Source organism: Ictalurus punctatus, chromosome 27, assembly GCF_001660625.3.
Source record: "Ictalurus punctatus breed USDA103 chromosome 27, Coco_2.0, whole genome shotgun sequence".
Classification (NCBI taxonomy): domain Eukaryota; kingdom Metazoa; phylum Chordata; class Actinopteri; order Siluriformes; family Ictaluridae; genus Ictalurus; species Ictalurus punctatus.
In genome coordinates this window covers 16645001-16657500 of record NC_030442.2, presented here as the reverse complement: position 1 = coordinate 16657500, position 12500 = coordinate 16645001, and the positions used below count along the sequence as shown (strand labels likewise).

The 12500-nt window shown below is 44.4% G+C and overlaps 1 protein-coding gene across 12 annotated transcripts in view; it reads right to left on the bottom strand.

Moving 5' to 3' along the window:
- tjp1a (tight junction protein 1a) overlaps positions 1–12500 on the bottom strand; it is a 100466-nt gene that overhangs the window by 27642 nt on the left and 60324 nt on the right. For 10 of the 12 annotated variants that reach the window (XM_053676429.1, XM_053676431.1, XM_053676432.1 and 7 more), the window contains 7 exons: positions 7583–7639; positions 4103–4227; positions 2800–2902; positions 1828–2098; positions 1101–1204; positions 131–296; positions 1–28 (listed from right to left, as the gene is read on the bottom strand). The exon at positions 1–28 is cut by the window's left edge and continues 108 nt beyond it. In XM_053676429.1, the coding sequence (XP_053532404.1) occupies positions 1–28; positions 131–296; positions 1101–1204; positions 1828–2098; positions 2800–2902; positions 4103–4227; positions 7583–7639 (854 nt within the window). Of the gene's footprint in view, positions 29–130; positions 297–1100; positions 1205–1827; positions 2099–2799; positions 2903–4102; positions 4228–6544; positions 6654–7582; positions 7640–11198; positions 11439–12500 lie in introns of those variants that run through there. The other 2 variants (XM_053676436.1, XM_053676438.1) reach the window with 2 other exon arrangements.

Below are 12500 nucleotides of genomic sequence, written 5' to 3'. Positions count from 1 at the left end.
GAGGTGAGGGAATGGATTTCTGAAATATCTGATTGAATAAAGAAAAAGATGAGAAATTACTGTGATTATTATCATTAAGCACAGAACAACAACGGGCCTAACCGAGTAAACGTTTCCAGACTATCCTCACCGTCTCGCTCCGAGTTGCCGGAAGGAACGCTGTCGTCTACGTCGGGAACGTTGAGGAGCGTGGCTCTCTCGTCTCGCTGCACCACCATCTTCAGCTTGCCTTTCGAGCGCTCGATCAGCTTCTTAGCGTCTGTCAGGGACAGGTTCTCCGTCACGGTGCCGTTAATCTACACAGAGAGAGAGAGAGAGAGAGAGAGAGAGAGAAACATTCAGTCACGCTTTTCTTGCCTTGTTCCAAGAAAAGCTGATTTTTTTCCCCCTCTAATCAAGTCATTTTTGAAATATTTCCGTAAAAGCCAAGGCACAAAGAGGCTGCACGTGGTTAGGATTAGTTGGAAAGCGGTGTGATTTATAACCTCTCGCGCTCTCGCTCTCTCTCTCGCTCTCTCTCTCGCTCTCTCTCTCGCTCTCTCTCTCGCTCTCTCTCTCGCTCTCTCTCTCGCTCTCTCTCTCGCTCTCTCTCTCGCTCTCTCTCGCTCTCTGTAGATTAACGGCAGCGTGATGGAGAACCTGTCCCTGACCTGTCTCTCTCAATGTCCAGGTCAGGAAATCTTCTTGCGTCTGCCTCGTCCCTTATTTCTATCTTTTCTTTTAACCTTTGAAGAATGTTTTTATTTAGCTTTACAATTAGGAGAAATATAATATAACATATAACACGAAATACAGGCCTAAGAAATGTTCATCTCTCTCTCTCTCGCTCAAGTCTGTCTCTCTTTCCATCTTTCCCTCCCTTTCTCTGTCCCTCACGTCACACCCTGTCGCTTTCTCCCCCCCCCCCCCTCCCCCACTTTGTCTCCCTCTTCCCCTTCTGTATTTGTCCCTCTTTCTCTCTACCTTTCCCTCCCTTTCTCTGTCCGTCTCACTCAGTCACACCGTCTGTCCCTTTCTCACCCCCGTCTCTCTCTCTCTCTCTCACACTTTGTCCCTCTCTTCTCTTCTGTATCGGTCTCTCTCACTCTCTCTGATGGTACCTTCAGCACGACGTCTCCCTCCTGTATGTTCCCGTCTCGCGCTGCCAGGCTTTCGGGTGTGATGTCCTTCACGAAAATGTGGCTGGCCAGTCTCAGTCCATATTCTGAAATGTTCAACACACAAACACAACACACACAGAAGCTCATCAGCAGACTCTCGGGGAGAACAATCAAGAGCCGAGGTCTCAGAGACAGCAGCTCGGGTCCTCCTACTGCATGGAATCGAGTCGTCAAAGCATTCCAGCATCATAGCTGCTTCTCTATATAAACATCACCATGCGTTTCAACCTCTCTCTCTCTCACATACACACACACACACACACGGCAGTATTTACTCTCTCTGGAAATAAAGATCGTATAAAAGTGAAAGAAAACATTGCAAGTATGAATACTAAACTTTTTTTTTTTTATAAAATAATTTAATAATATGCAAATCACTTCTCAAAACATCTACACATCAGCTTTCCATTTGTCTGTAAATAAATAAACATTTTAATACGCGCTTTTTGATTCATTAAAGTAAACGTAAATAAACCGTAAAAATGAACAAATGTTTAAATCTAAATGAACATTAAACGTTATGGTATTAATAATAGTGACGATATTAGAAACACATTTAATAGCTTGCTTGTGTCTAAGAGCTGATCTTTAGATGTTATGTTCCGAGGCGGGGAAAAAAACAAACAAATGAAACGTTAAACAAACACGAAGGTCGTTTGTGACTCGCCTTCGTTTTTGCGTGATTTGACCAGCGTGACTTTGGAGGGTCGCGGCGGGCCGGCGGAGGCGACCGAGCGCCTGTCGGACCGCGGGGACACGCTCTGTTCTCTCCGTCCCAGGCTGGCGCTCCGATCGTTGCGTCTGCCCGTCCCTGCGCTGGCTCCGACGCCCGGCCCGGCGAATTCCTCGTCCTCCGTGTCCTCCTCACGCTCCGACATGGTTTCCCTGTCGCCCGCTCGAGCCGCCGGGATCTGGACTTTGCGTTTACGCCGAATGGTCTGTCACAGAGGGAGATCGATCAGTAAGTGAAACACTGAACGCTGAGACCCATCCGATACCGGCCTTCTTTACAAACTACTACCGCACGTGAGATATAAAAATAATAAAAGCAATCCTAACACAAGCGAAAACCAGTCAGCTCTCTTTATTTCCAGTTTACAAAAGGAAATTTCCTCATTTCCACCAAATCCAATCTAAATTTGTTCCGGGATCCGATACGTTTTCTCCGATCCACCATTTTGTGCCATCTCTAAATCTTAAAGCAATTATATTTTTACCTCCTACTGAAGATTACAACCCGATTTCCAACCTCCGAGTAGGAAAACCTCAAGAAAACGCCCCATTAACTGCATTCCTACTAATATCGGTCTCCTCGAACCCGAGTACAGCAGGTGACTCCAAATCAAAATGGCCGCTCACAGTATAAACAGAGCAGCACTTCTTAGCTTTAAATGAGTTACACTGTATACGTATACACGAGTGTTTGCTTTAGATCAATCCGTATACAGACAACATAGTCGCTTATTAAATATAGTTTGACGTCGAGTGTCAAACTTCAAGATTAAATCATGTTAGCGTCTAAGTTTCCAGACAAACATGGCACTGGCTCTTTCATGGCTAATCATGGTGGAATAGGTTATAAGTTAATGATTGGTCCATTAGTGTTCACAGTAACCAATCACAGAGGGGCATGACTCACAATTTTGGCGTTTTTGCCGCTTTTCCTCAGCTGCTGAACGGCGTAGGCGTGCTCCACGTTATCCATGGAGACCGCGTTCACCATCACCACTCGGTCATTCTCACTGTGGAGCAAATACGGATGAAGAAGTGTTTTACAGCAAAATATAACGCTAAAGCTGGTGACTGTGAGGGGGTTGGTGAGGAGGTCGGAGAGGGATTGGAGATGGATTGGTGAGGAGGTCAGAGAGGGGTTGGAGATGGATTGGTGAAGGGGTTGGAGATGGATTGGTGAAGGGGTTGGAGATGGATTGGTGAGGAGGTCAGAGAGGGGTTGGAGATGGCTTGGTGAAGGGGTTGGAGATGGATTGGTGAAGTCGTTGGAGATGGATTGGTGAAGGGGTTGGAGATGGACTGGTGAACGGGTGGGAGATGGATTGGAGAGGAGGTCGGAGAGAGGTTGGAGATGGATTGGTGAAGGGGATGGAGATGGATTGGTGAAGGGGTTGGAGATGGATTGGTGAAGGGGTTGGAGATGGATTGGTGAAGGGGTTGGAGATGGATTGGTGAAGGGGTTGGAGATGGATTGGTGAAGGGGTTGGAGATGGATTGGTGAAGGGGTTGGAGATGGATTGGTGAAGGGGTTGGAGATGGATTGGTGAAGGGGATGGAGATGGATTGGTGAAGGGGATGGAGATGGATTGGTGAAGGGGTTGGAGATGGATTGGTGAAGGGGTTGGAGATGGATTGGTGAAGGGGATGGAGATGGATTGGTGAAGGGGATGGAGATGGATTGGTGAAGGGGATGGAGATGGATTGGTGAACGGGTGGGAGATGGATTGGTGAACGGGTGGGAGATGGATTGGTGAACGGGTGGGAGATGGATTGGTGAACGGGTGGGAGATGGATTGGAGAGGTTGGAGATGGATTGGTGAGTGGGTGGGAGAAGTTGGTGAGGGACTGGTGTGGGGGTTGGTGAAGTTGGTGAGGGACTGGTGAGCGGGTTGGAGAAGGGGTTGGTGAAGTTGGTGAGGGACTGGTGAGCGGGTTGGAGAAGGGGTTAGTGGGGTTGGTGAAGTTGGTGAGGGACTGGTGAGCGGGTTGGAGAAGGGGTTGGTGAAGTTGGTGAGGGACTGGTGAGGGGGTTGGAGAAGGGGTTGGTGAAGTTGGTGAGGGACTGGTGAGGGGGTTGGAGAAGGGGTTGGTGAAGTTGGTGAGGGACTGGTGAGGGGGTTGGAGAAGGGGTTGGTGAAGTTGGTGAGGGACTGGTGAGCGGGTTGGAGAAGTTGGTGAGGGACTGGTGAGGGGGTTGGTGGTTGACTCACTGTAGAAGTCCCTCTGCCGGTCCTCCTTTCAGAACGTCGGAGATGACGATGGAGGTCTCTCCGCTCTGGAAATGAGGGTTGTCTCGTCCTCCTGAGATGGCGATACCGAATCCAAATCCTGGAGCCTGCGAACAAAAATATACGACTCAAAGACATGGAGAGACCGGTCATCTCTCAGCACAACAAATCACTGAAACCTGGAGCGTTTATCGTACCATCATTCTTAACCACTTTCTAGACATCATTACTACCGAGATCATTTCTAAAACGTTACATCTGACACAGTTACACACCGGTCTTATTTCCAGTCAAAACCTTCTGCCATTTTCCCTCGGTCTGAAACCCGAAAGTGACCATTTTCAGCCGGAACCTTTTTTATAAATTCCGATGCCCAAAACGTCAGTCAATTTCTAACAAGATAAACAAATGGGAACATAATAAACGTATTTTATTTCTTTACTTGCCTCAACAGAATGTGAACGCACCACGTTAGCACATCTTTCAAGCAGGAAAATCCCCGGCTGAAAGATTACTAATGTGAGATGTAGACAAAGGGGCGTGTCTCAATCAGCTCTCTGGATGGTAGATCAGTATACTGTGTACACGAATCGCGGCAGGGGTAAGAACCCTGGTTCGCTACACATCGTGACACCGATGACTCGATTTCCGGCGACGTGACTACGTACTCGCGTTGTAAAACGTCACCGCCGGCGTTTACGGTACGAACAGCGGGCAGGACCGATAACTTTCACACATTATAGATCACATCAATTTGTTAACGTCATCACACGCCTTTCTGTCGTGGTACTTCAAGCAGGATCGTAGTCTAGGAGCTAATGGATTTTTTATTTTTCCCTCAATACTGAGAAATATGAAGAACTAAAAATCCATTTTTTTAATTTATTTATTTTTTTAAAAGAAGAAACATTTTATTTGGTATCTCAGTAAACACCTGGTATCCAATCAGAGTGTGTCACCACGATAAAAAAAATAAAAAAATTTGGATAAATAGACTATTATAACTGATACTACTATCAGTCCAAATTTCATCAGAAGGTGAAACCTTTCAAAATAAAAAATAAAAATCTAAACATGGCAGAAATGATCATAAACCAACGTCACACTGAGCTTTAATTACGCCACTTACTTTCTGCAAACGACTTTGTGAATTTCTGCACCGACTACAAAACCAGCACCGATGTTTAGCATGATGTAACAGCACTTCCACCACACACACACACACACACACTCACACACACACCCTGACGCATGGTACGGCGAGTTTCTGGCACTGAGTAACAATCTCACAGTCTGACACAGCCGAGTAATTCTGCGACTAACACCAATACAAGCACACGGTCAGAGAAAACACGTGTGTGTGTGTGTGTGTGTGTGTGTGTGCGCGTGTGTTTTTACACCTGACTAAACGTCTTCGCATCAAATGTAATCATCGTCACCCCGTCCTTACAAAATAAAAGTGAGTTATGGTTGGGTATAACGTGTTTGGAATTTCTATTTCGATTTTATTTAAAAATGTTTTTGAATTGATTTTTGATTTAGATTTTATTTTGTGTTTTTTTAAAATCACTGTATGCTCATTTGATGTATGCATGTTTTGGCCTGATCTTTTATTATTTACTACTTATATATTTCGACCAGTTCACCTTTTTTTTTTTTTTTTTTTTTAAAACAACCTAAATATTAATAAAAAAAAATTTAATTCCAAGTATTAAAATTCAAAAATAAATAAATCATTCTAAACACTAAATATCAATATTCTAAATATTAATATTCCAAAACATATACTTCTAAATATTTACTATTCGAAAATTTCTACCATTTAAAATATTAATATCCTACAACAAACTCTAAACGCTTAGTGTTATTATTCCAAATATTAATATCCTAAAACATATACTTCTAAATGTTTACGATCATAAAAAAAAGAGAAATAAATCTATCATTCCAAATATAAATATTCTAACAATTATATAATTTACAATATTAATATTCTAAAACAAATCTTCCTATTATTATTATTGATAAATCTGTCATTCAAAATATTAACATTCTAAAATTAGCCAATCAAAATGTTTCCTGTTATTATTCCAAACATTCATGTAAAACGTATACTTCTAAATGTTTACCATCATTATACAATAAAAGTACATAATTTCAAATATGACTTGTGCTTTCATTCTAAAACACTCTATTCTAAATGCCAAATATGAATAATCTAATCGAAATATTTCTTAAGGCTTACTGTTATTCCAAAAATAACTAGAAACCCTTCTAAATTGCAGTGATTGATATTGAAAAGAAATACTTCTAAATCCTGAAACATACCACTCTGAACACCTATAACGGTATTCTAGAATACACGTCGTGCTACACAGACACGTGTAGAAAAGGCCGTTCAACGTGATGATATAGATACACCACCTCCACCTCGTCAGGCTCCTCCATCACGTCCTCAGAGACGTGTCCTTCACGTCGAGCCTCAGATTCAGATCCGTTCAGGTTTTTTTTCCCCTAACCTTGCTGGAAGTGAATTAAAAAGACTTCCTTCTACACCTACTATCCCCAGGGCCTTCAGGAGCAACGTCGGTGAAGTGACCGACCCGAAGGAAAAAAAAAAAAGAAGGAAAAAAGAAAAAAAAGAAAAAAAACCCAGCACCTGAAACGTCATCGCAGATTTATTCATTTATTTATTTATTTTTAAATCCGTAGCGAACAACCTGAAAAAGAAAAAAAATAAAATAAAAAAAACCTACGATCTCTGAATAAGTGGCCGAAAAACTCGTTTGGATCTCCCGTCAGTCGTTTTATAGACACTCCCCGACACCTCTTTACTCCGCCCCCTCCCTATTCCGGTCTGAAATCGGCAAACGCCCGGCGCTGTCGGATCATCCTAGCACGCTAGCTCTAGTTCGACCCCAGAAACCCGTCACATCACCATTCTCAAAGACTCTATTATTCACGATTACGTATCTCGACATATGACCCTGCGATACAGTCATGCGCTCCTGACGTTGGGGTAACGGTCTCAGAAAGAACCGCGCGTGAACGGGATCGTTTCCCTAGAAGAGCACGTCCCCGAAGTGTTTCATTCCTTAATCGTCGATCCAGGCGTTAACGGGTTCCGGATCCGTATCCAATTCGTTCTCATGCGCCGTTTCGGTGCGCGCACAGCGCCGATACTGTAGTGACGACGGACAAAAATGAGCCGCGGTAATTTCATATCAATTAGAGTATCTTTCTTCTCTTTCTCTCAGCATGGTCACACACAGGAAGAGGAAGAGAGAAGCTGAGCGGTGGTTTTTTCCCCCCCTCGCTCATACACACGCTTCCTGCCTTTCGAGATGTAAGTGCTATTGTGACTCCGTTCCTTGACTTCCTGCACCTGGACACACACACACACACACACACGCACACCCCATCATGCTAGGAAGGTTTAGCAGATGATGTTCTTGCACTCACCCTGTGAAGAGTCACCGTGTGCTGCTCCCATATAACCGTCTCCTCCATCGCTGCACTCTGTAACACACACACACACACACACACAGGTCACTTTAACGATATATATGCAGTGTATGCATTGAAAGAGTACAGTGTGTGAACTCTGATGTACAGTTAAGATCACCACATCGCATCGTAACTAGAAACCTGCATTTTAATGTTTAAAAAAAAAAAAAAAAAAAAAAAAAGTACTTCCTCCAACCCGCATTCTTCTACTACAGAACCATACACACAAATAAATAAACAAACAAACAAATCGACAATCTGAAGGAAAGAGAGGGAGAGATTATAATCTTAATGCAGCGGTGTATTAAACTGCCTTCATTTGAACATATCTTCTTCAACATAAATAAAACAACCAACAACATTCACATCAGTTTCATTAGGATGGATTTTATGATGTTTTTACATCATTATGTTTACATCGCAAGCCATTATTTTTGTGTGTGAGAGCTGTCTACGTTTGGTCCAAGTCGTGCTTTAAGCCACGTGCTTAGCTTGAGTTTAAAAATCATTAGTAGTTCTTAAAGAAAAACAATCTAAAATTGATTGATTGATTGATTTATTTATTTAAAATCGGTTGATACGCAGCATTTCAGTATCTGTATGGGGAAAAGGAGGTGTGTCCTGCGTATAACGTGCGTCTTTCAGACGGTCCGATTTCCACAGCTCGATCTCTAAGCTCGGATCCGGTTCCGTCATCACGTATCGATGATCCGGACGTTTCCTTTCAGTTATAATACGCTGGCTGTCAAAGCGAGGAAGACCCAATAGATGGAGCTGTACGACGCGTCGGAGGAGTGACGGAGATCGGTTCTATCTACAGGTCTCTCAAAGCTGATTTGAAGGCGGAGTTCTAAACCCTAGGACCGGGACGGAGAATTACCCCCCCCCTCCCCCAAAAAAAACCCCCAAAACATATGGAAGTGCTTCGGATGTAGAAGATCAGATGCGATTTGTAAAGCGCGTCAAATACCGGTGGAAAGCCGTTCCACCGCCTCACGCAAAGACACCGCCCACCGTATGCACGCGTGTTCAACGTTACCATTTTCACATCGTTACCACAAAAAAAAAAAAACACCGCAAAATATCGGGATGTAGGTTTTAAGTCTATAAATCGCCCACCTCTGGTTATATAGCATCGCCTGTGTCGATGGACCGAGCTGCGGAGAGTCTCTCGGTGATTATGGTATCTCAACGATCCGTCCAACGGACCGAGACGTTTTCACGTTCGCGCTACGGAGGTTTTGTCGTCGTCGTGGGCGTGGGCGTGGTCCCAGACCACCTCCGGAGATAATCTACGATGGCGATGCGTCTCCAAGGCGCGCTGTATCCCGTTCGGAATCCCGTTTCACCCGAGTGTCGGATTAGTCCCCCGGTTAAACGTGAACGCTCACGTGATAATAGAAACGATTGATGAGACTGTTTTTGGCTTCACATGAAGTACAAGTGAGCAAAAATCACCAAGAACTTGAACTAGCACTTACTATATTTAGAGTCTTGGTATTCTCAGACCCTGACCTATTTGTACTAGCATGAAATGCCTCGCCTATAAACACGTGTGGCCTTTAACAGATTAAATGCCTTACATACTGAGGGGGGAAAAAACCCTCACTGAGAGAGAGAGAGAGAAAATATTGGCACCCCATCGACCGCTTCTTCTGGTTTATATCTTTCTCTGCGTGATGTTCCATGTCGCTTCTTCCCGGGCTCTCCAAAGCAGAATGACCCAGTTTATATCTTCCATGAAGGGGGGGGGGGGGGGGGGGGGATAAATAATATAACAGCGCTGGAGGCTTATACTTTCACTCAGGGGTGTGAGAGCTTATCGACACGTCTGCAGAGACCGTATAATACCACGGCTATAAACTCGAATCGATGAAGACGGACTGTGCTTAACGCTTGTTTTTTTTTTTTTTTTTTTTTTTTTTTTAAATTATGATGTCTACTCGTAATCAAGCAAAACTGATTTATCTTTTTCATGTCCAACAACTGAAATTAGACCAGATCGGACTCCGATCTCGTCTCGGAAAACGTTTGCCGTTTACTCTCTCTCGCACGAGTCTCCTGGGATTCGTTTGGTAAACTTCACTCGGAGACTGGACCGACATGAAAGATGGTAACGGAGGGTTGAGTCGAGGGGAAATGGCGAGAGGAAGTCAACAAGGGTGTGTTAGAAAACAGCACTGGAAACCAGGGCAAAGATTAAAGTACGACTACTCCATAGTCAGCTGACAACGCCTAGCTCTAGACCCAAGCATGGCAGCTCCGGTTTACTTTCTCCGCTGCCCAAAGCTGGAGCCAACTGCCAGAAGATCTCAGATTTGACCATCTTTAAAGTCCGTAGATCTAGACCCGAGCATGGCGGCTCTGCTTTAGCTCCTACGCTACGCTGCTCAAAGCTGGAGCCAGCTATGAGAAGATCTCAGATTTGGCCACCTTTAAGTATCTAGAGTTCAAACTAAGCATAGAGGCTCTAATTTAACTTCTGTGCCACCCCAAGCTGGAACCAACTTTGAGAAGATCTCGTATTTGGGCATCTTTAAGCTCCCTAGAGTTCAAACCAACCCTGGTGCCTTTGGTTTAGCTTCTCTGGTGCCAAAAGCTGGAAACAACTGCTAGAAGATCTCAGATTTGGCCAGCTTTAAAGAACCTGGAACTAGACCCAAGCATGGTGGGTTTAATGCTGCCCAAAACTGGATCCAACTGCGAGATGATCTCATATGGGCATCTATACATCCCTAAGCTATAGAGCCAAGCATGGTGGCTCTGGTGTAGTTACTATGCTGCCCAAACTAGAACCAACTGGCAGAAGATCTCAGCTTTGGCCAGGTTTAAAGTCCCTAGATCTAGACCCAAGCATGGCGGCTCTGCTTTAGCTCCTCCGCTGCTCAAACCTGGAGCCAGCTATGAGAAGATCTCAGATTTGGCCATCTTTCAAGTCCCTAGATCTAGACCCAAGCACGGTGGCTTTAATTTAGCGTCAATGCTGCCCAAAGCTGAAACCAACTGGCAGAAGATCTCAGATTTGGCCATCGTTCAAGTCCCTAGATCTAGACCCAAGCATGGCGGCTCTGCTTTAGCTCCTACGCTGCTCAAACCTGGAGCCAGCTATGAGAAGATCTCAGATTTGGCCATCGTTCAAGTCCCTAGATCTAGACCCGAGCATGGCGGCTCTGCTTTAGCTCCTACGCTGCTCAAACCTGGAGCCAGCTATGAGAAGATCTCAGATTTGGCCATCGTTCAAGTCCCTAGATCTAGACCCAAGCATGGCGGCTCTGCTTTAGCTCCTACGCTGCTCAAACCTGGAGCCAGCTATGAGAAGATCTTTAAGTATCCAGAGTTCAAACTAAGCATGTTGGCTTTAATTTAGCTTCTCTGCTGCCCAAAGCTGGAGCCCACTGCCAGATCAGCTCAGATTATATATATATATATATATATATATAAAAAAAAACCTACTTGAAACAGTGTTTTGATGTCGATTTCATTTGATTTGCTCATTATATCACCTGGACCTAGTATAAAGTGCATGTGTCAGAAAAAATAAAGAGTCCCGGGTCATGGATCGGAACCTCACTTTCTCTGATCCAGGTCCAAACTGAAACCGGCGAGATGAAGCAGCGTTTCTCTGTTCGAGGCACATGAAGTGGCGCAGCTTGAAAAGATTCCGAGTAGGGACGCAAAATCCGCCATTGTTCGTCAAACTGACCGCCGTGAGGGACCGCGGAACTGCAAGCTCTTTCCTCCAAACGCCAAATCAAACACGCCGTCCGGAAAAAAAACTATTAAACACTCTATTTTTAGGGGAAAAGAAACAAAATGAGAAACAGGAGTCTGGAGAAATCTGTGGTTCCACACACACACACACACACACACACACACACACACACCTGAACAATGAGGCTCTTCATGTAGCCGGGCCGCTGTGTGTATTTATATGTTAAATTTTTTGGTCCGGGGCCGAACAGAGACCCGAACTGAAAGCAGAATTCAGCTCTGGGGTCAAAGGTCAGGTGCGAGTCCCTTTGAAAACCCCAGAACCTTGATCTTGCACTGAAGACTCTCTGTATTTCTGAGACACTCAGGTGAAGCTTTCTGCTTTCCAGCTCGCTAAAGTGTTCGTTGGTGATTTGGATTTGCACCATGGTGCCGACGAATTCTGGATCCCGATCGGGTCAGGTGGTGTTGATTAACGTTCTCGAACAAATCCCAGGTTTATATTAACATCAACGTGTTTGCTCTGATGCGTTAGTGTTTCTACGGTAACGGCTGTTGCGGGAGCGGCTTAGAAGCGCCTGCCGTCATCGTGCAGTACGAGAGCGGCCTCTAGAGGCGAAATAAAAACTGAAATTTTGTCGTGTTGTTTAAAGTGTTTTTTTTTTTTTTGTTTTAAATTCATTTCGGTTGTCTATCTTTATTTATTATTCAGAGAGTTGCTTCAGTTTGGATCTATATCTTTTATTTACTTCAATACATATTAATAGTTAATAATAATAATAATAAACTAACATTTATATTTCATTTCAGAAAGTACAGTACATTCCAACGGTACAGTTTATTTTAAGTCCAGCAATATTTTACTGTCAGTGCTGTGTTTTTCCTTCATCATCAAGTTTAAAAACCCGATCGGTCGATTAATCGATCGTCCGCTCTCTGTGACGTCACGTATGCGGCGGAAGGTGGATATACCGAGCCGGGTATGCCGCGTCCGACGCGTGTCCCGGAATAACTTTCCGGGTCGACGTGGAAACTTGACGGACAAAACTTTCAGCTCTGACCTGCCCTGTTTTTTATTCCCACACTGTATTCACACCCCGTGGAACTTCACAGAGAAGTGTTGCAGTGTGAAACAGTCGAGGTGTGTGTGTGTGTGTGTGTG